This window comes from Neolamprologus brichardi, chromosome 23 (genome assembly GCF_056152115.1).
Source record: "Neolamprologus brichardi isolate AB-2024 chromosome 23, ASM5615211v1, whole genome shotgun sequence".
Classification (NCBI taxonomy): domain Eukaryota; kingdom Metazoa; phylum Chordata; class Actinopteri; order Cichliformes; family Cichlidae; genus Neolamprologus; species Neolamprologus brichardi.
Window position 1 is genome coordinate 26,020,181 of NC_142125.1, and position 25,682 is coordinate 26,045,862.

The following is a 25,682-nucleotide window of genomic DNA, read 5'->3' on the forward strand; positions in this document are numbered from 1 at the left end:
GATTACTTTGAATATGACTGTGTTTTGGATAAAGCAAGTGTCTTGTAGTGGAAAGAGACAAATTATGAGGGACATTTCTAAAGGGAAAGAAATCCCACAAACCTTAAAGTGTACTTGAAAAGCTCACACAAGAAGGCTAACCTAGCTTACCATGAGAAGGTAAGGGAGCACACTCAACCCTCATCCCCAGAAAACAGAAGCTAACCCCAGGCAAGGCAGCGTGATGCATCCCGAGACAACAGGACGGGGATATCTACACAACTGTGTGAGTCAATTACCTTCAAAAAGTTTATCAATTCACTTGAACCAAAATTACGAACACCCGGTGCTGCAAGAGTTAATAGTCTCATTGGGGCCAAGATATACATTTTATAGTTGCCTGGTATCAATGGTTGTTCATCTGCCTTTATTTATTTATTTATTTAAAGAACCCATAGGTGGGAATGTGAGTTGTCTGTCTCTGCGTGTTAGCCCTGCGACAGACAGGCGACCTGTCCAGGGTGCAGTATGGTAGCTGGAATAGCAACATACCCAAGGATGAGCAGAATGACTGATATGATGAAACTGGGATTTTGTTACACTTAATTATTGCAAACACAACTAAAACTATAACTGAAACTAATCAAAACTAAACTGAAACTAAGGATTTTCAAAAAATAAAAACTAAACTAAACTAGCAAACAATTGGTAAAAACTACTTAAAACTGATATAAAATTGAAAATCTGAAGTCAAAACTAAATAAAAATAAAAACTAATGAAAATTGCAAAACTATTAAAACCCTGGTGTCAACCCCCAGTTGTCGACAAAGATGCACCGAAACACTTGATAATAAAACAAAAACAATATTTGACTTGTATGGAGTCAAAAAGTGCAAATATTGGTTTTGTTTTATTTTTGTTTTTTTACTTTTCAATGTTTTTAAATAATTAAAGCTGGCGTTCAGAGAATGAGAGTGAGCAGGTCATTAACAAATATAGCCAGGGTCACGATACAAAACTTATTTTTAGTGACTTCTAAGTATTAAATTAAATGTTGGTCTTGTTTCTTTACAGTTTGATAATTTTTTAATGTTTACTTGACAGTTTGTAAATTTACTTCTCACTCTGGCATTACTTCTTGAGTTTATTTGACCAATTTAAAGCCCAGAATGATGGTGATTTGACTCTTTGTGCAATTGTTTTTGCATTTTTAGAAACTACACTATGTGCGCTTTTGGCAGTCATGTGGAAGCTGCCTCTAGGAATGAAGTGTAATATAAAGTATGCAGTTATTAGTACTTATCTGATCTTATTAAAGAAGAACAGAAAGCTTTTAAACGGCTGTAAATGTGACCCCTGCAGCCTCTGTGTTGCTGCCATCTGCTGGGCCAGTCAAGTACTGTCAATGAAGGGGCATGACAGAAAGTATGTGGATGTGTTGCAGATGTTGACCTGAACTGAAATGAAAAAGCAAGAAAAGTTTTTTGTATTTGTTTTTTTTAAGTGACCAAAGTGATTTTCAGAATAAATCTGATTGTGTTGGACGTGTTTCTGGAGTTTAACAGAGAGGAAACAAGACAAAAGGACGAAAGTTAAAAAAATAAAACAGAGTCAGCAAATTCAGTATTTATCAAATTAAGTGAAATTTAAAGATTTAGAATATTATAACATAATTCTAATTATTTGCAGTAGACAATTACCTCTTAACGTCCAGAATCTATTTAACATGAGCTACAACAAATACACATCACATTACACCTGATGGTAGGACTAACATAAAATGTAATTGTAGCAAATCAAAACTTTAAAAAAAATCATACAGAAATAACACAATTATCCAGTATTGTGGTAGATTTAGAGTGAAGATGCTTTGAATACAAAGAGTTGACATGAATGGTTTGGGATGATTTTGTATTTCAGTCAGAGCTTTAGCTTTAGCTTCAGTCTACACACTTTCAGTTTGTGACAGCAATTAAAAAAATAGGAAGTGAAGGAACTTCAGAGCTGAAATAGTTTTTCTAGCATCTTAAATCCATAATTAAACATTCCTTTGAGATAGAAGATAAGAAAAATATGCTATCTCAGTGTGCACATTTGTTCACATTAGTGCACTTTACCTCTGCATCAGGACTTAAGATTTTGCTATGTTTGTCATAAATTTTGAAAGTGCTGCTTTCCCAATGCTAATATGAAGTTTGAATTAGATGTTGCACCATATTAGAAGTTATATCTCACTGGTCTGTTGTGAAATAGACACATTTATCTGTATCTCGGCCTCAGTTTTCTTTCATGGTGTTGCATTTTAATGGATTAAATCTCCATATTTGGAGGCTGACTCACCCTGCAAAGTTCACTCCTGTCACCAGCAGATTTATTCCAGCATTTATATCTTTGCATCTGCTGCACAGACCACCAACATAAATGGCAACATCATTTGAGCCTCTTCCTCACACATCTCATCTTTGATCTTTTGTGTAATAACTAAATAGAATGATCTTTTTGGACCGGGAACTTCGTGCTCTCTTTGTAATTGCTGTGTCGTATTTCTATCTGACTGAACTCGCTTCCCACAGTTAGCATGGATGACTGTCTCGCTCTTCCCCATCTGCTCTGGTGTCGACCCCCAGTTGTCGACAAAGATGCACCGAAACACTTGATAATGAAACAAAACCAATATTTGCACTTTTTGACTCGTATGGAGTCAAAAAGTGCAAATATTTTTTTTCCTCAGTTTCTTATGATGCCGATATACTTAAGGTTATAACTGTACTTTTTGGCTAACACTATATTACACTTTTCCATTAGCTGTTTAGAAATTGCAACAATTTTAAGACACGGACCGTATTTTCCAGACGTTCAAAATTATTTTATCTTAGTAGTAGAAATGAGAAGCTACTTTCAGCTGCTCCCTTATTCACAAGGGGTCACCACAATGGGTAGCTCCACATCCTTAATTTGGCACCAAATGCCCTCCCAGATGCAATCCCAAAGGGATTTGTGTTTCCTCCCAGGATCAAACTGGGAATCTTTTGCTTGTTAGGTTCCTCCACTACACTATGAAGGACATCATCTTAGTAGTAGCAGTTAAAGTAGTTAATTCTGGTTTTGATTGTCCAAGGACTTTTTTCTAGAACTTTGCAAGCTGTCGAAGTCTGGAGAGTTTTTCTACTTGTTTAGATGCTGTGAAGTTGATTTCCTGAACCATGGAAATAATTCTGTGATCATCTACTTTGGTTATCTTCTGTTCTCTTTCAGATATTTTGGTGTTGCTGAGCTGGTCTGTGCATTCAGTCTTTTTAACAATGTACCAGATTAGTGATTTGGCCTCTCCTAAGGTTTCTGCCATCTCTCTATCAGATTTTTTGGGGGATTTTCAGTCTGATGACGCCCTTCTTCACTTGCACCAACATCTCTCTGGGATGGATTGAATAGGATAGGATTGAACACCTACCAAATGCAACACCTGGAATCAACTCCAGGTATTTTACCTGCCTCATATCTTGTGAAATAATGAAGGAACAGACCTCAACTAGACAAGAAACTGCTTGTTAGTCAATTGTCCAATTACTTTTAAATGAGGAGTGTATATAAAAACAGCTGTGATGCCTAAATACTTCTGCTAAACCACTTGAACTGAAGATTCAACTCTGCACTTTAGTCACACACTGATCATTTGATTAAAAACCCACCGTGGTGGTACACAGAGTCAAAATCTTAAAAAAGTGTTCATAAACTTATGGACCTAAATCCACCAGCCTGGACGCCCAGGGCTGAATGAGGTTTGAATACCATGAGGACACAGGTCATTCATTTAACCTGCAGTTAGTCTGATGTGATTTATATCTCGATTTCTAGCAACAGATGGGAGTGCCACAGTTTTAAATGAATTTATTATTTTGTCTTAAATTTACAGTTGAATGTGTTCACCCACATCACTCACCGTTAATGCAAGCAGCTATCATTTTAAAGAGGCTCTTGATGCCAAATAAAATAAAAGAAATGCTCCCACCTGCTTTTTGGAGTCGTACCAAGAAAAACTAATGCACAAACTAAGAAATCAACTTGTACTTACATGTGTATCTCGATAACAACATTTCACTGTGCTCCTGGGTGCTTTTTCCCAGTTATCAAATAACTCAAATTCTCCAAAGTCAACGAGCAGAATAAAAGAAAGTTCCCTGCAGGGCATCTTTGGCAGAAGCTCAGCAGAAATCAACACCCATGACACCCCCCCCCCCCCCCCCAACCCCCCACCCCCCTGCGGTATGTCAAAGTGAGTTTCTGGCACGAACACGAGCAGGGCATTTACAAACAAGAGGTGAGACGGTTGGGATTCACGAAGCGGCACGGGAGCTTGAAGGCAACACAGTCGACTCCTTTTTTGGGCAATCCCCAACTGAGGAGATCTGTTAAAGAAAGCAGGTGGTAAAGAGACATTAAGCAGCGTGGCGTCAAGCTTGGTGGCTCCTCCTGAATGTGAGACAACAAGAATAAATGAGAAGTGACGCCTCTAATGAGCTGACTGACAGGAGAAAATTAAAAAGCAATAACCTGGCGTTCTAAATGATTAAAAGTTTAAAAAAAAGAAGAAGAAAATGATTTAGCAGCCCACATCTGTGATATTATCTTCATGCCAAAATCCTCGCTGTGGTCTCACCTGTCAGACACTCTGCAGCAGGAGCTCGAGGGGATGTGAACTCAAGGCCTCAAGTGCTGCAGGTTCAAATTCCTGCAACCCAGATACTGGAATTCAGTCCTTATAAGCGCTGTGGCGCTCTCACTGAGTCATAAAATGACAAAGAGCACAAAAGCACCGAGGTGCACAAAAGAGAGCTTCTCAAAAACACGATACGAACATCAGACACCGTCCCGCTCCAACAAAAATACTGCGTTTAGGCCTAGTTTTGGTACTGTGTAGGCAGCAAAGCTGAGGAAATAAGAACTAGTGTTCCTAAAGCACAACATGAGTACAACATGGGATATCAAACCCAAACAGACACAAACTCAAGAAATCTAGTTAAGAAAACCATCCGTTCTGTAAACTTCATAATTCCTCTGTGTCGCCTTTAAGACGTCAGGCCAGTTTCACTCACATCAACTAAAGTAATCGGCTCAGATGCCCGACAGTGTTTTATAGACATCAACCAGGTACACTGGTGGTCCCTGAAGAATAAGTTGAATAAGAATAAGTTTAAAAACCACTTGTTTTATCCATCTGAATTGCCAACATGATCGATTTACTGGTAGACAATTACAAGGTAATCAGGATAAACCAGTTATTTTTCTCTACTCTGTTTTGTGACAGTGTTTTTCCTTTCCAGAACAGAACTTCCACCCTTCTCTAAAACCCCACTTTCATTCTTCTTACAGGCCACGGCAAGTTAAGTTAATCAAAGCCAACATGAGAGGAGGACAGACAAGTGATGAACAAGAATCAGAAAATGACTTCAGCTGCTGAGTTGTGTTAAATAACAGTTATTAATGTGGCTACAATCAGGCGGCCCTAAAACCACAAACACCGTGGAAACCCTGCATTTGGTGACACATTTTAGAATATCGATTCACGACCTCCTAGTCTATTTTTGAATGCTGCTGCTTCAGTCATCTTCATCGAATGGTGCAATTTGTTATACTTTATTCTTACCATAACCTGAAGCAGGTGGAGGATGGCTGCAGATCATCCACAGGATGAGAGCCTTCCTGGAGAGGAAGCTGATAAATATTAGCAGAAGGAAACCATGAAGGTTAAGAAAGCAGACTGTCTGCCTACTGTCAGTGTATACAGAGTAGACAAAATATTCAGGATATTATATTTTTTCTTGCAACTAAGGTTCCTTTTGTCAAAAATGGAGGTAAAGAAAGGAAGGATCCTAATTCCTATATAAAGTCCCTGCATTTTATTTCCTGATCATAACCAGTGCCATTAGGTGCAGGTTTCTCACATATGCAGACTTGTGAGAATTCTGAGAAAGAAAAACTTTTATTCAGGTGATGCAGGTAATCCAAAGAGCAGCCTTAATTGAGAGAACACAAAAAGGTGTGCAACATGGACACAGTATGACTCCACAAAGAACAGATCCAAGCTGAGGTTTAGGCACAGGAGGTGATCGGGGAGAGTGGAAACACCAGGGTAACAGTGTACAAGTGAAACTAATCAAGACAACAACAAAAGAAATAAAACTAATACCAAGGCACCAGCAACAGAGGGCTAATAAAAATAAAACTGGAAGTAACAAAATGAGGAGTCACATGACCGAAATGACAAGATGCACAATTACACTAAAGAGCACATGTAATGCATATCTGTAATAGTCTATCAAAACTAAACTAAACTACCCAAGCAATCCATCCATCCACTCTATTCCAATTTTCCTCATCAGGGTCGCATTGGGAACAGAATCCATGTCAGCTACCAACGGCCGTAAGGCAAGGTTCACCCTGGACAGGACGCCAGTTGGTCCCAGAGAGGCAAGACAACCACTCATACTCATGTTCACATCTACGGGTAATTTAGAATCAACAATTAACCAAACTCCACTAACTGCATGTCTTTAGACTGTGATGACCCTGATGAAGGCCACAAGACGCGTTGGTCTATTATTAAAGTTGTTCTTCTTCCTCAAGTGTTGCTGGAGTACCTGCTTTTAGACTGTGAGAGAAAGCCAGAGCACCAGAGACACAGGGAGAACATGCAAACTCCACGCTAAGACACCCGAGCCAGATCGTGGAGTCAAACCCAGGACCCTCTAGCTGTGAGGCAATAGTATTAACCACCACGCACCATTCTTCCCAACTAAAATCCAAGAACAACAGCCAGATAAAAGACCAAATAATGATTAAAATGCCACCAAATAACCATAAAACTCACAGACTATGGCATGGAGTCAGGTGTGGATGTGCTTTTAGGTCTAGATTAACATTTCATATTGTACACACCCCCTCCACAAATGCTTTAAGACATTGACAAATACTCTGGCATCAGCATTATTGTGTTTCTAAAGTGCTGTTCCTCGACTGGTCATGCTGTGGTTTCCACTAAAACCCTTATGAATTAAAAGACTTGCAGCCTTTGTTAGCAGCTGGCCCGCCCCCTCTGATTGTTTCAAGCACTGGAAATGAAACAGTGGTTCCTCCTCATGATGCTTTCAAAACAGATTATAATGCACAAAAAGAAAAATGATGAGAGTCACCACTCATAAAACCCAGTGATGTTTCACCGTAAAATGCATTTGTAGCCAGCAAATTGACAGCAATGAGTGAGCCAGCGCACAGAACTATGATTAATGACCTCTCAGTCATAAACAAGCAGCTTCTGTGTGAGAGGTGGCGTAACCTGGATTGTGCACTGGAGACATTAGCTTCAGGCAGAGTTCTTCAACTTGCAAAAGCGGTGATGTTATAACAGAAAGCACCTGGAAACACAGGGAACTTACACACTTTTTTCCACCAAAGTTCAGAGATGAATGTTTTATAATCAGCCAACTTCAAGGTTGACAGGAACAATTCCTGTTCACAGCTGTGCAACTAAAGACCTTGGGCTTATTGATAAGTCTGCAGTAACATGTAAACAAGAGGATATAGAAGGCCGATAGCAGCATTCATGCAGGAATCTGGACCTGAAAAGAGGGGAAAATGCAGTTCAGCACACAGACTTTCTTAGTTTATGCTTTCCTCGAGCAAATATTAGTAAGACCAAGAAAGGCTGGGAAGCAGATAATGAATTAAATAATATAATGTAGGCTGTGATAAACTCTGTCCCTCACATGACCCTAAGTTGGATTAGTCTATGGCTACGTCCACACGTACCCGGGTATTTTTGAAAACGCAGATTTTTCTATGCGTTTGCACCTTTCGTCCACACGTAAACGGCGTTTTCGGTCACTGAAAACTGAGATTTTTAAAAACTCCGGCCAGGGTGGATATTTTTGAAAACTCCGTTTTTGCATTTACGTGTGGACGAGAAAAACTGAGAAAACGCAGACAACTCAGCGTCAAAGGTGTGCGCATTTTTTGACGTCACACTGTGCGCCACGTTATTGTTTTGGTGAAATGAATTTCTACAATACTGTTACTGTTAATTGTCTCTGCAGTGTTTAAATGCTTACATATACACACACAGTTACTGTCCCTCCACACATACGACTCGGTTCTGCTTCTATGCCCCAGCTTTGTTTACTTTTTCCCACCGAGGCTTCTAGACTTCTGATTGGCCAACATTTCTGCACGGTTAGGAATATATCACCACCTGCTGCTTTGGCATGTTCCTAGCAGCGTTTTCCTTCATTTCTGCCTTTACGTGTGGACGGGATTATTTTTTAAAACGAAAACGGAAAATCTCAGTTTTCAAAAATACCCGTGTACGTGTGGACGTAGCCTATAACATGATTTTGTATTCTGAAATATAACCAGTAACTATGCCTACATAATAAATACAGGCCAGTAAAGGAGCCATTGTTTCTGGTGGTAATAAGCTTAAAAAGACTATAACAACTTGTCTTATCCTGGTGTTTTCTTGCCCTGAATTTGGTCAGACCCAGCAGAGAATAAGGTGTTGTAGCTGCAGTCTGAATAAACTCCAGCAGATCAGCTTCATAAAACAAACTCCTGACACTCCTTGTTCTCCACATCGCCTCAAGGAAATTTCTCCACCCACGTTTATCTGTGATTACACCTTTTGTCCTTTTGTGTGTTTCAGTTTCAGCTCTGCTACATCATTGAGATGATTAGACCTGCACACTGTAACCACTGAAACTTCAAAGCTCTTTTTAAAAAAGGCACTAATGGGTGTTTTCTACCTGCTGTCAGTTATGTAAATGTCACACAGCTGAGGTGAGAGCTCAGGCTGAGGGACGAGAGGATGTTTTGCTTTCCGTCCTCCATCTTTCTGTGAAGCCTATCAGCTATGCCATCTGAAGCGGCTCTTCAGAAGCGCTCCGTGTTACTGGGGAATGCTTTGTTTTCCCAGCTGCAGTGGTGGTGCTTTGAGGTGGTGATGATGGTCCTGGCGCACTCAGCCGTGGCTCGGTGCTCTCATCTGCTCTGCTCTTTAAGATCTAATCAGCAGGCATCCACAAATAGTGTGTGAATGTATGGAGGTCGTGGCTTTGGATTGTGTCCCATTGTTTGGGACTTGAACATGGCACAAGATTTGCTTCTTTGTGCTGCACCACCTGCTGTGTGAACATCTACAGTTTGTTTGCCCACAAACCAAACCCTGACCTAAGCTTCCATCACCCCAAAGTTGTAGCAGCTTCTAAGAAACAAATGTGCAACAACTCTTCTTCATATTTTGCTAGGAAAACGTGAAATACATATAAGACATATAAGACAAAAATAGAGTTTGTACAATTCAAACAAGCTTGACGGTCAATATTTGGCAGCTTTCTTGTCATTTCACTAAGCAGTCTTCAGAATTAGTTCTCCGGCCTTCTTGAAGGACATTTAAAGCTCTTCTTTGGATGTTTCTGCCTTGTTGAGGCCAATCCATCAAATCAAAGTGTTTGGGGTCATTGTCATGCTCTCCAGGTGGTCCACGGTTTTTGATGACAGTTTCTTTTTCATTTCTGCTTCAGTGAACAGTAGATGGATCAACTGAAGGTCCAGATGCATCTCTCAGGTTCTGTGTCAGGTCTTTTCTGGACTTTTCTCTGTTTCTTAAGGACATGACTGACACTTCTCTTGTTTCCTCAATTTTTTTAAGGACACACTACACACCACGCTGTGATATGCCAGAGTTTTAGCTGAGAGCTCTTTATTAATCACCTTGTTGGTGCAAAAATATCATTTTCTAATGGGCAAGATCAGTCAAGATCATGGGCTGAATAAAAAAGACGGGTGTAGCTCCCAACAAGCTACATCCAACTTTTGGTTGGTGTTGAAATTTGCCACATGACTAAGATAAGCCAGGCTAAGCAACTGGTCAAGATATTGTAGATAAAGACAAGTCAAGATAATTTTACATAGGTTTGGATGAGATAAGTCACGACATGTGAATCAAAGATAAGATTAAATCTTAATGACACCCATGACAGAAACATGCAGCTCATAAGGTATGATCATTGTGTAAAAAAATTAATTCCCAAATTTTTCAAAAGCACCACAGATGAAGGTCCGTTAGATACGAATAATTAAAATGTCATGACAGATTATATCTGAAACAGATGAGTCAAACAGTGAGTCTTTAACAGGACTTGACTGCAGCACTCGGTCATTAGTGGTGAGATGTGTGTATATAAATCACATTTAGAGACACCACACTGACTTACAGTAACCACAACTGTTGTTTTCACATAAACAAATGTCTGATTCACATTTAAATCTGACTGATAAGAGTCAAACAATGATTTAATCTTGATTTATGTTATGTTTTCACTGCCATACAGGAAGAAAATCTTCGTCGCTAATTATTTTCTATATCAGTAAACAAGATTCAGTACCAGAAAATTGTGAAAAACGTTGTTATAATGAGTGTTTGCTTGTAAACTGTTACATGCGCTTCAACCTAGCCTGCAGCTATAACATTTAGATGTGTGGAATTCCCAAAGTCAGACAATAATGTTCAACCTGTGCTTGCATTTCATGGGCTCGACATCAACAAAAAATTTCCCATGAAGTGCAACACAGACAGTCTTGATGGTAGAAATGGGCCTTGGGTTCAGACAGGCTGGTCTAGTGGTACATTTAGAAAATAGAAAAAAAAAACAACTTTCTAATTATCCCATAAGCTCCCCTGTATTACCCCTGCTTTAGACCCTAAGGCACCTGACAGTTATGTTTACAGCCATTCATTTAGTGCAGCACGGTACATGGGTTTTATTATCCCCTTTTCTTGTATGTAGGATCGTATATGATGGAAAAGACGCAATTTGGCCACCCAGGGGACCCGACTGCTTATATACTATATAAACACAGCTACAGTAAATTTAGGAGGCGCTAAATTCAGAGAAAGACAACCAAGAGGGTGTAAATTCTGGAGAATTTACTTTCATATTGATACAGATAGTAAAGTACAACTCCATGATCCTTTTTTTTTGAGTTCCCTTATTTGGTAAACTAGCTTTTCTGCAACCTGCTTTCCCAGAAATCCTGTAAAAGCTGCTGCATTTCTATCACATTACCTTTGCTTTTGCATTTCAGCCACTAACCTAAAAGTTAGTATTGCCGACATACCCTTGACAAAGAGCCGGTGGGATTTTATATAGTGTTCGTTAGAGTTAGAGTTGTGTTATTGTAAGGAAGCTGTAGATAAACTACACAACAGTGACATGATGATAATGTCACCTGTATTAAGTTCCTGTGATCAGCACGACAGCAATGCTGGTTCAATTGTCCCCAACAATCTCTCAGTCCTGTTTAACCAGTTGTTGGCAAACACCGTCTTGGGCACAAGCAAAAGAATTAAAAATTTCAAAGTGTAACGTGAATATATCTAAAGCGTACTTCATGTACACTGCCAAAAATCAAATCAACATAGCTTATTGAACTGTTGCTGTAAAAATGCCAACTAGTTTCTGGATTTTAGGATTAGTTACGTCGGTATGATCAAAAAATGCAACTGTGTATTAGTTCTGTTGATGGTAAAAATTTCTCTGATTTTTAAAAACAACGTATCTTATAAAACATTGTTCTGGGTTTGTTACCCTGTTATAACATATCCCTTTAAGTCATTTCTCACTAATAATAAAAATGTATACTTTATTGATCCCCCTGGGGAAATTACTCTCTCTGCATTTGACCCATTCACTCAGTGAAGCAGTGGGCAGCCACTAAGTAGGCGCACCGGGGAGCAGTGTGTAGGGACGGTACTCTGCTCAGGGGTATCTCAGGGTAGCCATTCAGTGGATTCGAACACCCAACCTTCTGATCATGGGGTGCCAACTCTACCTACTGAGCTATCCCTGCCCCAAAAGCTTGAAATGGCCCATACGGGGATCGAACCCATGACATTGGCGTTATTAACACCACGCTCTAACCAACTGAGCTAACCGCCCACTAACAGATAGAAGAAGAAGAAAACAGCATGTTCAAATATTAAAACTTCACTGAAGACTTTTTTTGCCAAAGTAGGGAAAACTTATTATAGTAAAATCCTCATCGATATTAAAAATTGTGGGTTTATTTTATTGAATTTTGGACACATTTTTTTTTATCATTTTCTTTTTTATTTATTATAAATCTAAGAAATTACAGTTATTATAATTATAGTACCCCTGAACTACACGCTCAGTTCAAAGGCCTGGATTCTTCCATGAAGGTAGCTGAAGCATTTCTGCATATACAGTGCTTTGTCTCTACATGATTGTGCGGGCATGCCTGAATGTCAGCATAATGTTGTGTGTGTGTGTGTGTGTGTGTGTGTGTGTGTGTGTGTGTGTGTGTGTGTGTGTGTAGCCTGCAGAGGAGGGAAACCACAGCCAGGTAAAATTAGACGAGTTGAAGTGTGTCTGGGAGGGAACGATGAGCCCTGAAGAGGGGAAAATCTGAACAAACTGCATATCACCAGCCTCAACACACACACACACACACACACACCTGCAATAGCCTTAGCCCGTGAACCTACTTGTAATCTTTCCTTAAATATTTGTCTTAAAGAGGAGCTTAGCTGTAAAGTGTAATATTTGTATAAAACACCAGCACAGACACACAGACATGGCTATGGGTATGAGTGAGTCAGAGCCTCAAACTGAAGCCACTGTCAATGTGTGTTTTCACACATCGTTCAAACAAGTCAAAAAAGACAAAAAAAAAAAAAAAACAACAGCGAGGATTAAAACGACTACAAGGAGGTGCAAAATAAGAAGGCAAAGGTCAACATGTTCTTGGAGATGCAAAACAAGCACAAGGAGAAGATGAAGATAATGATTAAGTGATTCAATATGAAGCTGTGGAGCTGGGTAACTTACGAGAGGAAGACGTTATGATTATGGTTGGTAGGCACCGCTCTGCTGCACCTGGTTGTTACTTGATTAGCTGCGTTTCTTTAAAAAAAGTAAACCTTTAAACACCTAAACACTATCTTTTTCTGATGAAAAGAAATCTACTAGATAATTAATCTTTATTCATCTTTTATTGGGCGTTGGTGCAACTCCTGAACTCGGATGATGGGTAACAGGTCGCACACTAATGTGTGAGATCCTGTTGTGAAGTCAAGCTGAACATTGGACATCACCAGGTTTACGGTTTGAAGGAAGGGTTGGATCAGAAAATCAAGCCATAAGTAATCCCATTCTAAATCTACAACACAACTAAGGATGCAACTGGAAGCGTCTCTTAATCGTATGCTGTAACCTTCCACATTTCCTCAGGTGTACCTCTCGAGAAATGTAAGTACACGCCGGGTCAACGGAGAAGACAACAATTGGCATGGAAGGTCACAGCGTGGGGTTTAGATTTAAGCGCTGAAAAGCCAGGGCATCGATTTACTGCCAAAGTCTAAATCAAGCTTAAAGCACAACCCTCATTATTATCTATTTTTTACTTTAAATAATTTATAATGTCATAAAGATTAGGTTTGTATTGAATAAGACTCAAAACTAGAGCCTGAGGCCATGAACTCATCAGAAAATTGACCCTTCAGGTCTTCATTAAGTGAACCGTAAGGCAATTTTCCTCACAGACTTCTAAACAATCAGACCTCTTTTTGAAAAGAGACTGTTGGCCATTAGAGATAATGCCGGTTTAAGAACTTCGGTACTGCTTTCACTTTTCAGATCCATTATTTTAATAGAGTCTATAATCTAAAACACGGTGTTTAGCTCCACTTCCTTTAAGCCATCTTTGTTCTGATTGGCTGTACCGTACAAACAGAAGGTCTGAACAACAGGTGGGTGGGGTTTCTGTGCTCACAGCCATCGTTGTATGGTTGAGCTAAACAATGTCAGTGAGAGCCAAAAGAGGTAAAAGCTTTTGAAGAAACATACCCCGCCCTGAATATCTGAAGCTTTGGCCACGTTTAGAGTATCACCATTGGAGCAGCATGTATGTCACAGAGAATAATCACGGGACCATTCTGAAAATGAGTCAGCGTTGACATTTATCGTCAGACAGTATAAAAGTTATGGCTGGCCAACGTCCGGCCGTCACATATTTTCTAAAGCCTGGAAACAGAGTCTAGAGGTCCGTAACTGACCGCTTTAGCTTCAGGTCGACCTTTCTGAATGCACAACAGCTACACTATCAACCACAGCAGAATAAAGCGTCCCTTATCTCAGAGCTATGAGGGGCCTTTTTATTTGTCTGTGCCCCGGGGCCCAGCGTCTCATAGACGCCCATCTGCAAAATGGTTCCAAAGGAAGCTAGTATAATAAATGCAAAGTCCTCAAATTGAGGAAAGCACCAGGAATTCTTATTTCAGAACAGGTCAGTGCACAATCTGTAGAAATCGCATCCCTCTGTAGTAGGTGCACTCTTACAGACAGGACAGCAGTGCATGCCTCTGACAGCGGAGGAGTTGATGAGCTATTCATTATTCCCAATAAACAAGCCCAGACATTCACACCGACCACGATCTCATTCCAGCCTGGAAAAAAAACCCAACTCTAAGCTTTCAGGTCACGTGACTGAACTCATTGATAAGAAATAGTTCAGTCACGTGACCTGAAAGTCAGAATTAACAGTTGAAGTTACAAAACTGGACGTTTTTGGATTAACAATTATTAGATTTTTAATCCAAACAATCTAGATGTTGTATTATTTTCAGGTTTTTAAGTTTTTACAGTATTCTTGCAGCACGTTTTGATTCTGCAAAGTTCAAAAGAGTATTTAAACACACGTATGAGAAAATAAAATAAATGCATCCATTTACCAGTTTGCTGAGACTGCGCCTGTGCGGCCACCAGCAGCGCGAGGATGCAGGTCCAGCACCTGTCGCGTGCACGCATCCCTGCGGTTATTATCACTTTGTGAGTCTGACACAGAAAGCAAATAAAATCCCTTCAGACGCTTCGAGGAGGTCGTGTGGTAGCTGTCATCTCTAAAAGCTGGTGGAGGAAAAATAAACACCACCGCGAGACAAGCTTCACGCACCGCCTGTCTAACCAAGGAGGACTAGCGCACCTTTACAGCACAGCACTACGCAAAAATCTTTCAAGCTAGGGAGGAGAATCACAACACAACTTCCACTGTGGGCTTTTCAAAGTAAAGGCCTGGATGAGAACCACTTCCGCCAAAGAGTTTGAACAAAAGAGAAAAAAGGACTGCGTTTTTATGAAAATTTATTTATTTATTTAAATCTTTTTTTCCCGCCATTTCATATGATGATATTAGAAAATGCAAACCTGTTCCTTTGTATTCCACTACACTAACGGTTAGTTACTTTTAAAATAGAAAACAGAAAAATATTATGATTTATCATCATTATTTTCTTCATTCTGGCATCTGCAGCTTGGTCTCCTGTCTTTTTGTCATTGCCACCATCTCTAAACCATACACCATAGCAGGCCTCACTACTTTTTTGTATGCTTTCCCTGCACTCATGGTTCTATCCTCTGTCACCTCTGACACTGACACACCATCTGGCAACTGCTTAAATGGGCTGGGGTTGCCATGAGCGAAAGGGTTTAAAGCGTTTTATAGGAGGCAAAAGTCTGAAAAAATTACTGTGTAAATTAACAATCTGTTGTTAACTTTTTAACACGTATTGCAGTAATACTGAAATATAATGACTGTTTTGTTTCTGTAATATGTAATATTTGTAATACTGTAATAGGTTTGTGGCTGATCATGAATACATTTCTGTTTTCTAATGAACAGTGCTTATTTTGCCCGCCATCAAGTTATATTGTCCTGAGTGAATGCCCTTTAGAACTCACCTATTTCAGACTTACAGTTTAATACTATACAATATAGCAAACCTCGAACTGGATAGTGTTAAATAAAATTAGTTTCTTTTAAACCCGAAGCTTTGAAAATCTCTCCTTTTTACAGTGGGACAGAAATTAATATGACAAAGACTCTTTTCAAATTTGTTTGGGCAAATAGAAAATATTTTAAAGATGCAAATAGAAAAAAATGTTGCTGTTGAAGTACCTATTAAATTTTCTAATAATAATAATAATGGATTGGATTTATATAGCGCTTTTCAAGGCACCCAAAGCGCTTTTACAATTCCACTATTCATTCACACACTGGTGGAGGCAAGCTACAGTTGTAGCCACAGCTGCCCTGGGGCAGACTGACAGAAGCGAGGCTGCCATATCACGCCATTGGCCCCTCTGGCCAACACCAGCAGGTGGTAGGGTAAAGTGCCTTGCCCAAGGACACAACGATCAGGACAGAGAGCCCGGGGATCGAACCGGCGACCCCTGAGCCACGGTCGCCCCACAAGCTACGCTTAAGCTTCTGAGCTACTTGTGTAATGGTCTCCTGAAGTTCAGCCTTTGCCACTGATGGGCCTTTGCAACATCAGCCCAATGCCCACTTTAAAACCAATAATGGGTCGTCTCAACCAGAGCCTAACACTCACTTCATATCAAATGACGGCAGACCTCCATGTAATATGACTGATGAAACAGCTGCACTGAGATTCCACCTGCAGGAGTCTCAGCACATGCAGAAAACCAATCTTTACAAAATGGTAACTGCAAACCACAAAGCTGCCAAAACTAAAACAGAGAATGACTGGCTTCGCTTGCAAGTGCTGCAGAGAAAACGCAGAAAAAAACATTCTCGAGCTCCAAGAATAACTGAAACAGGCACTGAGAAACAGACACGAATCCAACCCAGAGGAGATCTTGACCCCTGAGGTAAATGAGGGTCATGTTGAAGACAGCAACACGGCTGTCACAGCTGCAGAGCTGAGTGTGGACGCTTCAATACAAACTACAGAAGCTCCACACACAGACTCTGCAGACAAAAAAAAAAAGCAGAAAGAGATTGAACAACTCCACAAGCAGCTCCTCAAAGCTCAAAAACATCTACAAGAGGAAGCTGCAAAGCGCAAAGAACAAGAACAAAGAGCCCGCTGTGAGTTCGCCAAGCTCAGAGCCAAACTCTGCACCAGTGAGGCTCTTGTGAGAAAGATGATTTAAAGCACAAAACTTGAAAGAAGAGCTGGAAAAAACCAAAGCTTCCTACCTGGAAATCGTAAAGAAGCAAAACCAGGAGAACACAACCATCAGAAACCAACTCAGGCAAACAGAAGAAGAAAAGCTATGACTTCAGGAGTCTTTGCAGTCACTGCAAGAGACAAGAAAGAAATAAGAAAACATTGCCAAACAAGATAATTCTCCAGCCCAAAATGAGACACTCCAGGAGAATCAGCGAAAAAAAGAGGAGGCCAGCGCTACCAAACAGGAATATCCGGAGGCCCGAGATGAAAACACACCAGAAGAAAATGCCAAAAAGAAAAAGAAAAAGAAGCGCAACTGATTTTTTAAACTACTCACTTAGACTTCAACTTTGTCTCCTATAAAATCACAGTAATATAAAACTAAATGTTGACAGTTACTTTCAGTGCCTTAACATCCATTTAAAGGCATATTTGCTTTAATATTTAGTTGTATATAAACTTGTCATCGGTTACACCCCCACCCCAACCGGTCGCGGCAGATGGCAGATGGCCACCCCTCCCTGAGCCGGACACCTCCTCTCCAATGCTGACTTTAGTCGATCTGCAGACTTGAAGCCCGAGGAGCACATTTTCAAATGACTTTCTGAGGTTTGAACTCTCACAAATATCCCTTCAGGGTCCAAAAAAGCTCTTAAAAGAGCTCTCAACTGATTTTTCAGCAAATTTTAGAGAACATCTCCAAACATGGAGGCCCTGAAATTTAACACAGTAGACTTTTCTTAATATAAAATTTATGAAGAGATTTTGGATGATGGAGAAATAAAAGACAAATCCAGATTAATACTATGCTCTCCATGTGTTTTAGTCTCTGTTAAGACATGTTTGCCTGCAGTTTGGCACCTGTTTGTGCTAAAATCTGCATTCCATGATTAGAGTAAAGCTTTACATGATGACAGATGCCCCTGAACTACACCCACAACCTATCTGCAAGGGGGAAGAGGGGCTTTTGGAGCCTTTACTTAAGTACAATTCCAAATAAAATTGGAACAAAACATCCCATTATGAAGAAAAATGACAATAAAGAACTATTCTATTCTATTCTGTTCTATTTTTTCTATTCTATACTTTTAAACCATTTTGCTATATCTGCAAAGGAATCTGGATCTTGGCATATGGTGAAAGATTCATCCAAAAACATTTCCTTGCTTGTGGAGACACATTTCTTCCTTTAAAAGTCAGTCATGATGATATGCATGCACCTTGGTGGGGACTTTCTCTGAATCTCTCTGAATTTTTACTTCTCACCCCTAAATCATTAAAAAAATATACATTCTAACATCCATCAAAGTACAAAAACTCAGCACTCGAGCAGCTCATATTTGTACTAAAAGTTGCAGTTTTTATTAGAACGCTTGCAAGACTTATAGCAAGTTGTATTCAGAACGATCCCCACTGGAAAATGAGTGTCAGTGTAACATGGTGTGTCAGCCAGCACATGCCCTCAAACTCCTGAACCATGAACAGAAAAATCTGCCCGTGTTTGGTTCCCATGCTCCTCATTTCCCTGTTAGTCCTGTCCGCACATTTAAATGTAGGCCCACTTTCCACTGTCGTTCAATCACCACTTGCTCTGCTCGAAAGGTGTTGTTTGGTGAGACCTCCCTGTCCTTGCTTTCATGCCTCAAAATTTAAATTCCATCCATCTTCTCTCCAGCTCTGGGCTGTCAAAGCTCAGGAAGACTCGTCTTGAAGATAGTATTTACAGTAAGTAAATGAGTTTGGAGTCACTATCAGAGTCCTTAAATCTGAAAACAGAGGAGATGCTGTCTGTGTCAAAGCCAGGGCCTGATTCTTCTACCTCTGCAACCCAATGGACAGGTTAGTCACCAGCATCCCTCGGCTATTTTTGATTCTACACAGCTGATTTAAATGGCTAAATTACCTCCTCGACATGTCTTGAAGTTCTTCAGATGCCTGGTAATGAACTAATCATTTGATTCAGGCGTGTTGACCAAGGGTGAGATCTAAACCTGCAGAACACTGGCTTTTGAGTCCTGTAGTTACCTACCCCTGGTGTAATCTTCCAACACATTTTTAGACTTAAAAGAAAAGATAAAAAAAAAAGTTCAACGAGTGAGCCCAACTGATAAAATGTCGCCCCCTGATGGTGAAAGTTTTAGTTAGAGTATAACTACAAAAAGTCACATCAGTTTTCCAAATGTATTTGAAAGGCAGTGCACTGAAAAAAAAAGTTCTTTCAATTTACTTGATTTTATTGTGTACATCGGTCCCACATAATATGAATAAGTATGATTGACTTAATTTTCCACTTTCCCTCAAGTAATTAATGCTTGTCAAATCAAAGTATTTTATTTACATCAGATTACTTAAACAAATCATGTTTGATGTACTAATATTAATCTATTATCATAATATCAATGTATTGCATAATGTCAATATATTTTAATGTTTAACACCAACTTATTTTTATTTGCCAGTGGTACGCAATGATATTATGTAATGTAAACACATTGCAATTATGTTCCTGCAACACAACTTATGGCTTTAAATCCTACTTAATTTTTTCAATTGAAATATTAACTGATCATTATTGACAAAAAAGGCAAAGACTGAGTGCTACTGAACAATTCACCTTTATTAAACTGTAACAGCAGTGAAAGCAGCAATTCTGCCATGAACAAGTCCAAAATCACATCCATATAAACTTGTTAACACATTTTTAAAGATAGCCTGCAGAAATAACTAAAAGAAAAAGTTAGTTTGAGAATATATTTGCAAATATTTCACAAAAAACTGACCTTAGCAGCAAATAAAAGAAAGTGCTTATAGATGATCCTGTCATCTCTTACATATAACATTTGTATTAATTACACAATTGAAAATGTAAACTAAATTAAGACTACCTGAAAAAAAGCAACACGCTTTTATGAATAAACATATTTACACAAATATAACTTGTGTATTATTTGACAACAGTTTCAGCTTCTGTACAAGTATTTATCTGTACAAGATTTCAACTAAGTTGAGCCTTAAATGACATTGTTACATAACTAATACCAAACACCTACATGAATTTTAATCTTCATTTTAGACATATAAGCAGGACATTAAGGTTGACTTAGAACATATTGCTAAAAATCATCAGTAAAAATTTCTTACCAAAAGGAAAAATCATCCTTCATTGCAGTCACATGAGGGGAAAGCAATAAAAACATAAGCAGTATAACGTTACTGAACACAAAATGAAAAACTGCAAAGAATTGCAGAAGTGCAGTCTTTGACTTCTCAATGAAACAGATGGTTTTTGAAAGCAAGAACTTTAGAGAGCTTAGCTCCATCCAGTTCCATGAAAACCTTCTGGAAAACGTCAAAGTTGTAGCGAAGGTCAGCAGGGTAGGCAAGGTTTAGTGCATACATGAGTCCAAATAGCATTATCACAGCAAATGCTACATTATCCAAATTCTTCGCCACCCTGATGCCTGCGAGGACAACTCTTGTTCATCTGCTGAAGCTTGCTCTTTAAGATGATAAATTCGAACAGTGGTGTCTTCAACAGTCTCACTGATGGCACGTTCTTCCATGCCCTGTAAAAAAGAAGCCATGTTAGTCATTTCATGCCAAGTAAGTAATATGACACACTGGAAAGTCCGAAAAGGAAAAAAAAACAAAAACACAAGTACATACCACATACTCCCGGATAAGCATGCCAGGGTCTTCACACATGTAGATACACACTCCCTTGACAGACGCAGCATCAACATCTTCACACTGAAATGAAATGTATGTAATTAGCATCTTCATTCAGCCCTTGTCCTTCATTTAAGTTTTAATAGTGTACTTTACATGAATGTTTTTAAAGTAAAGGCACACAAATTAATAATAGGTTTACTGGCAATTAATAATAAGTTGACAAAGTGAAGGTTAAAAAAACAAGCAGATGTAAAAATACAATATGAGAGAATTTATCATGGGAAAACATTTGAAATTCAGGCTTTATCACTTACATTATCCATTTATGCCACAATTCTTTTCAGTATTAGTCCAAGCTCTCCTCTTCTGTTGACCAACTTCACCAGGTTGTCCAAGTGGAGAGCCAGCTGAGCCACGAACTTTGTCTGAGGGGGGATGGTGGCAATTCTCTTAAACTCAGCGTTGATCTGAAAACATGAGCACAGAGGAATGAGCTTCAAAGGTTTAATACCTGGAAGAAGGCTGCAATCACTCATGCTGAAGAAATGGGCTGTCAAATAACAACTGTGCCTTAACCATTTTAGGCTAATACCACAAGAACACCGTGTATGAGGCAAACCTTACCTCGTGGAAGTCAAATAGATCAGGCCATCTTGCCATGAAAGCCTCTACCATTGGTGCATCACGAACATCTTCATGTCTTCTGTATGAAAAAGTCTTTTCCATCTTGAGTTTCACCAACTCTGTTACTCTTTTTTATGTCCATGTGGTGGGCTTTGGCATGTCAATAGCTTTAAGAGTCCCTTTGTCTGCTATTTCTGAAACTGAGGTGAGGTTAAGAAACTTGTTCCCAAACAAGGAATCCATAAACTGAAGTCTGAAACTGCCCTGAAGACAACACTGTCTCTTGACTTCAACGATGAGATCCTCAGTTGATTCAGGCGCTCCATTAGAGAGTGAGCCTTTGACAGGTTCCCGTCAGCCAAAACAGTCTTTAGGACCAGAGGACTCTGTAGGCAAAAAATAATTACATATCAGACATTCAAAAAGAATCATTTCAGTTTAGTTTTCATAAAGCTATCCATACCCAATAGTCAAAGTTATAAAGATCAGACATAAAAAAAGAAGAATTTATCTAATGAAATACATGCGACTGAACCTATTACACTTATATGAACACCTTTTATTTCTATATGCCTTTTTAGAGTCACAATGTGGACTAATCCAATCTCATAGTCAACCAATGGATAAGTATCAAGGAGTTCAGAGTGAAACGAGAGCGAATATTCTTGTGGATACTGGGCTGAGCTCAAAAGCTCTGTCGTGCTCTCTGTACCAGCCACCAAGCTCTCTGACAATGTAGAATATGCTGTGGTACAATGCAGATATGGTTTTTCAGTATTCTGGCAATCCACCTGCTGCCCTTTGGGCCAGTACTAATTTTTGTTAGGACGATGTTGGAAAATTCACAATACATCACTTAATAAGACATACTCTGTTGAACAAACTTATCTCCTTGTAGATATCTGCTGTATTATTTGGGCTTGACCGATAGAATAGTCAAGTGACACTTCACCTAAAACAATGACTAAATGGAAAAATGATTTGGCATTTATGGGCACAGGTTCTTAAACCCACGTCTAAGGTGGCAGGATCCTTATTATAACTTGAGTGCGTGTCAGCAGCAAGAATTAAGTTATGGCACTGTGGCGCTCCCAGCTTCTTAAACTCTGACGGTTAGAGCCGGACTAATTAGCCACTGTAGCCATAACTAGCACGAGTAACACAAACACTATTGCGCTCTCTCAGTGACGTTTTAACTTGCTAAGCCATAAAAAACGTCAGTGCTCTCTGTCACATGCATAAATTCCATATCTGACCAACAACAGCTGCAATTTGATACTATTTTTCAGTTTTAGCCACAAAGCTAATACCAACTTTAGCTAGCACTGTAAAAACAACATGTAGATGCATTACAGATTACTTTTCATATAGCATGCACTACAACAATTCTGTGAAAACGTACCCAACTAAAACAAATGTATTTAAATTACTTACCTTCTCAGTATGCCTGACTCAGTGCCAAAGGTTGCATGCGGCTAAACAGTCTTCCAGAATCTGGCGGTCAATTGCGCTCTCCTTAAATTATGTTGTTGTCTTATTGGATAAGACTCTAGGTCTTATTATCCAATCATATTTAGTTGTTGTCTTTGAATATATTGCATCATTTCCGGTTGTGGTCAAACATGATTACAATGGTTTTAGTATTCTAATTTAGTCACTTTAATTCAATGCAAGAAAAATGAGTAGTCTCAGTATTGTTTATAATCAAGTAAATGGTACTTTATTTAATCATGTAAATAAGAGAAACATGAAAGGCTTGTGTAGCATTAACTAAATTCATTTGTGCAAATTCAAAAGCCTGCCAATTCCCATTTTTTCAGTGTGGGAAATGAGTGTGTGGTGACCTCTGGTGGACTTATCAAAGAGGATATATTACTTTTTATTATACATGTTTATTTGTTTACTGGCTATAGTTTGAAAATATGTTTTTAAAAGGATTGTAAAACTTTCCATTACCACATTTTAATCAGTTCAGACCCTTTTTGAGGATCCTCAAGCTCAACTCAGAAGGACTGTCAGTGTCTAGCAGAGGCCCATATTCAGTCAGAGTATTGTCATAAAGTGAACATAAATCAGCCTTTATTAGGCTGTAAATACTGTTTTTCTGTTACATTCACCTTTTGGCGACAGCACAAAGAAGAAGAATGAAGATAAGGAGAGAGCAAACAGAAAGAGGTAAGAATAGACACAAAGTTAAAGCCAATGCAGCTTCTGTTTTGCTCACATTCACTGATGATGATTTCATGTTATAAATAGAACTTATTCATTAATTAGCCACTACAATAGGTCATCCAAATAGTTAGGCTGCTTTCAAAGTTAACATTAAAATGTGAACCCAGTTGAACTGTGGCTTATAAAGGTGAGAAGGACTGGATATGTTTGCAAGCATTATTAATTGCATGTCTTGATCCTAGAACCACCCTGAATTTATTACTTAAAAACTCCATAATTAAGAGTACTTCTTCCACTACATTACTCTACCATTACTGGAGGGTTTCTGGGGGAAAAAGTGAGGAAGCTGGACTACTGGGATGTTTTCCACACAGAAAGTCTGTTTGTTTTGGCTTTTATTGTCTGCTACTGCTTTCCTGAGGGCAACAGCTAATGTGCTGGGTGGGATGCACTTTAAAACACAGGAACACGTCCTAAGAACAATTTCCCAACATGTTTGTATGGCATGGAAATGCAGAGTAAATCACTTCATTGAGACACAAATTCAATCCCTTACTTTCACATAAGAAATTTATTGTTTTGACAAGTTAAAATAAAATTAATCACTTGTCACACACCGTTTGCACTGCACCTGAGACCAGATTGCTCTCTCACAGCAGTAAATGTGTTGGACATTAGAGCAATGTGTAAACACTTAGAATGGACCCATGAGTTGATGTTTGGGGTTTAAAAAGCTCAAATTAAAAGGATGCATACAGATAAAAGGTGTCAAACAGAAAGAGGCACTTTAGTGTTTGCAGTAATGCTAACACCATATTTCATTACATCTAAAGTTGCAGCAATGTAAATAATAAATAGAAATCACATATAAACAGTATAAACATATGTACACAGATAACCACATTCTTTAAAACCATGTGGTGTGCAACCAGAGGCTTTTTAAAACACATGATACAAATTCATATGATTATCTAAGCTAAAGATTTTTATTAAAGGAAACTATCCATTATTAGACACACACACACACACACACACACACACACACACGGATGGAACAGCTGTCTGTGTGGTGTCTCTCCATCCGTGTAATCCATGTAAATCCGAAGCAGCGTAACATTCATAAATACGTAATATAAATTATTAAAAACGTATCATGGGTCAGATTTTTGACATTTTACATTAATCATCTGTAAGTCTTTCATGAAGATTGAGTGTGGAGACATCGGCACAGTATCTCTAGTGTATGAAAAATTTACAGGCAGCTTTTTGTATCATTAATGAGTTCAAACAGTCACAGTTGGTGTGTGGGTGACACTGAAATTAAAGCATATTTTGACAGTGCATTCCAGGTCGCATCAGTGCGATGAAGCATTTTGCACCACTAACAGTCACCTTCAGTGTAGCACCAGACACTAAAATCCCTTTTTGGTACAATACTGAAATAACAAAAATAAAGCTAAGGATTTTTTTTAAAATTTCCTATATCTCATAATAGAAATGAAAGGACATTTCAGGCTGTGCTTTGCTAACCCTCTACTGCAGGGGTGTCAAACAAGCCACAACAGGCCAGGACAAGAATCAGCTCACTTGAAGGTTTTCTAAAGTGTGAACGCTGCAGACAAGACAATAATTAGTCACATTTCTCAGTATGTTAATGCCAGGCTGATGAAAGAGGCAGCCTACTGCACAGAGGAGGGAAATACATTCAAACTGTATTTTTCACTCAAATGTACAGTTTTAGCTTTTCTAATATCTTAGCTCTGGCTCAGGTGAACGTCTTGCAGAATATAGTTCTTCATACTTGAAGAAGGAAAAACCTTATAATGCAGTGAAACCTGCTAAAGTAGTGGTACCAGATGTCCCTCTTTAACTGGGACTGCATCACATCTTTATTCTTTCTCCTCCGTCCCACATCTCGAGACAGTGGTTTCGAAGTCATACAGTTTAACTTTTTTTTAACATGATGATACTATCTCTGAGAAAATGAAGCATATACTCTGTGTTCTGTCAAAACTACAGTGTTTGTCATAATTTATTCAAAACAAAAAGAGGAGAAATAACCAAAATTGATTTTGGGATCTGCTCACTCTAAGCAGAACTGTATGTGAACTACAGTACAAAGAGCTTGACACCCCTGTTGTAATGTACCCAACTCCTTCATCTGTCACTCACTAACACTGCTTTTAG

At 39.0% G+C, this 25,682-nt stretch overlaps 1 protein-coding gene, 1 non-coding gene and 2 pseudogenes across 2 annotated transcripts in view; 1 reads left to right on the plus strand and 3 right to left on the minus strand.

Annotated features, from left to right (window-relative positions):
- LOC102781661 (uncharacterized) overlaps positions 1–15,047 on the minus strand; it is a 55,748-nt gene extending 40,701 nt beyond the window's left edge. The window contains exon 1 of the mRNA XM_087835850.1: positions 14,784–15,047. Within this exon, the coding sequence (XP_087691976.1) occupies positions 14,784–14,859 (76 nt within the window). The 5' untranslated portion in view covers positions 14,860–15,047. The remainder of the gene's footprint in view (positions 1–14,783) is intronic.
- On the minus strand, positions 11,897–11,970 carry trnai-aau (transfer RNA isoleucine (anticodon AAU)). Its single transcript has one exon. It is a non-coding gene; the product is annotated as a tRNA-Ile (tRNA).
- Positions 15,048–15,988: 941 nt separating the features above from the next.
- Positions 15,989–17,368, plus strand: LOC148096162 (uncharacterized; annotated as a pseudogene).
- Positions 17,369–19,623: 2,255 nt separating this feature from the next.
- On the minus strand, positions 19,624–22,828 carry LOC148096163 (uncharacterized; annotated as a pseudogene).
- Between the last annotated feature and the right edge of the window lie 2,854 nt (positions 22,829–25,682).